Genomic DNA, 1,810 nt, shown 5'->3' on the forward strand with positions numbered 1-1,810 from the left:
TCTTCTTCTGGATGACCCGAGCTGAGTGATAGATGAACGAGTCGATCAGACCGGCCACTGCAGGAGTCCAGCAGACAGGAAACACCAAAGAAATAGAGAGTCAGGTTTCATCCACTTCATGTAAAATTTCTTTTCATATCCACATTTTAGTCTTCTGTATATTAACAGGTAACACACAGCGTCAAATGACATGATTATATGGGAGGGACTGACCTGTAAATACACCTCCAATAATAGCACAAACTCCTGTTAGGAAGTGTGTGAATGATCTGAACAGAAAGAAAGAGAGGATATTGACTCAACAATAAAGTTAAAAGAAGCTCACATTCTTCTTTTATTGTCATAACTGTGCTTCCTTATTAAATATGTGGCATTTAAATTGACTTCTTGTACCATGGCATTGCCTTTAAAAGGTCCCTTAAAACCCTTTCCCCCTTTAATGCCTTCTTAATACTATTGTTGCATTCATCAATTTGGCATTTGTTTTAGACCGTACATTTAAGACACTGAAAGCAATAAAATCAAACAGACACTCAGTGAGTATTTACACCTGAAACGCACCTTATTTTTCATCCAGTGGAACCATTACATTGAATGGGAAAAACCTCCATGTCTTGCACCATGTTAACAGTGTTTTTATTTGATTTAAACATCAGTACAAAACATAAACTAGAACAACACTTGGAGACTGCAAACCAAGGTGCAGTGGGAATTTTCCCAGTCAGGAACTCGTTTTTCCAATTATTCAGACACCACCCAAATGTAGCATAAATGCCCTATTTTATGATTGTTAAAGAAAATGGAAAAAAGATTTGTGTATCCGCCCCGTGATTCAGGTACACTCTAAAATGTAAATGGGTTTTCCTTGGCCCATGCTACAGCCTTTGACCAAGTTTCATGAGAGTCTGGCCGGAGGTTTTTTCTGTAATCCTGCCGACAAGACCGACTAACCACCAAACACACCGTGCTGATCATTACCTCCTTTGTGGAGGTATCAAATAATCTTTAAAAAAGGTCCCTTAGATTTGCGGCCAAGACAGAAACTGAGCATGTCAATAAAAATTCAAATATTGCGCGCCCAGATGGCTCACTGGGTAGAGAGGTTTGGTCCTCCACGAGCGGGCCCAGGTTCGACTCCAACCTGTGGCCCTTTGCTACAAGTCCTTCCCCCCCTTTCTCTCTCCTTTTTCATTTCTTGATGTGTCCTGTAAATAAAGGCCTAAAATTGCCCCCAAAAATAAAAACCATTAATGATATATCAACTAAACCCAGATCCTTTATTGGTCTATCTTGACAACTAGTTTTTAAAAATGTATTATGAGAGTTTGAACAAAGCTCAGCAACACGACATGCATTTGCATTTAGAGCTGGGTGATAGTTTGACATTGTGTATTCACTCTCTTTGGCCTTTATTTTGACAGGACAGCTGAAGAAAAGCAAAGGGCCACAGGTTGGAGTCGAACCCAGGCAGGAGTAAACCTGTACATGGGCACCCTCTCTACCAACTGAGCTATCCCGGCACACACAAAATGATGCTGTTGACTAATGTATGTTCATTTACTAAGCTGGGAGCCATAATCTGTGCATGATTTAAAAAAGCATCAGGGTCTTGTGCCAGTATAGTGTCAACACCTGCTGTCCAATTGGCACTTGGTTTGTGATTTACACGCTAAAAGTTCAAAAGCTAAAGACTCATAACAGTTGAGAGCAAAAAACTCATTCATTCCTTGTGTTATCACCCAATTAAATAAGATGTAGGGAGGGGTATGACTGAAGGAACATATGTTAAGTAATGGGCAGTAGTTTTATC

At 40.0% G+C, this 1,810-nt stretch overlaps 2 protein-coding genes across 3 annotated transcripts in view; one reads left to right on the plus strand and one right to left on the minus strand.

Annotated features, from left to right (window-relative positions):
- Window positions 1–1,810, plus strand: part of romo1 (reactive oxygen species modulator 1) — an 11,732-nt gene that overhangs the window by 3,728 nt on the left and 6,194 nt on the right. The gene's annotated exons all lie outside the window — the stretch shown is intronic.
- ergic3 (ERGIC and golgi 3) overlaps window positions 1–1,810 on the minus strand; it is a 26,121-nt gene that overhangs the window by 2,813 nt on the left and 21,498 nt on the right. For both annotated transcript variants that reach the window (XM_032513461.1, XM_032513460.1), the window contains 2 exons: window positions 214–269; window positions 1–57 (listed from right to left, as the gene is read on the minus strand). The exon at window positions 1–57 is cut by the window's left edge and continues 2,813 nt beyond it. In XM_032513461.1, the coding sequence (XP_032369352.1) occupies window positions 1–57; window positions 214–269 (113 nt within the window). The remainder of the gene's footprint in view (window positions 58–213; window positions 270–1,810) is intronic.

The sequence above is a fragment of the Etheostoma spectabile genome, chromosome 4 (assembly GCF_008692095.1).
Source record: "Etheostoma spectabile isolate EspeVRDwgs_2016 chromosome 4, UIUC_Espe_1.0, whole genome shotgun sequence".
Lineage (NCBI taxonomy): Eukaryota > Metazoa > Chordata > Actinopteri > Perciformes > Percidae > Etheostoma > Etheostoma spectabile.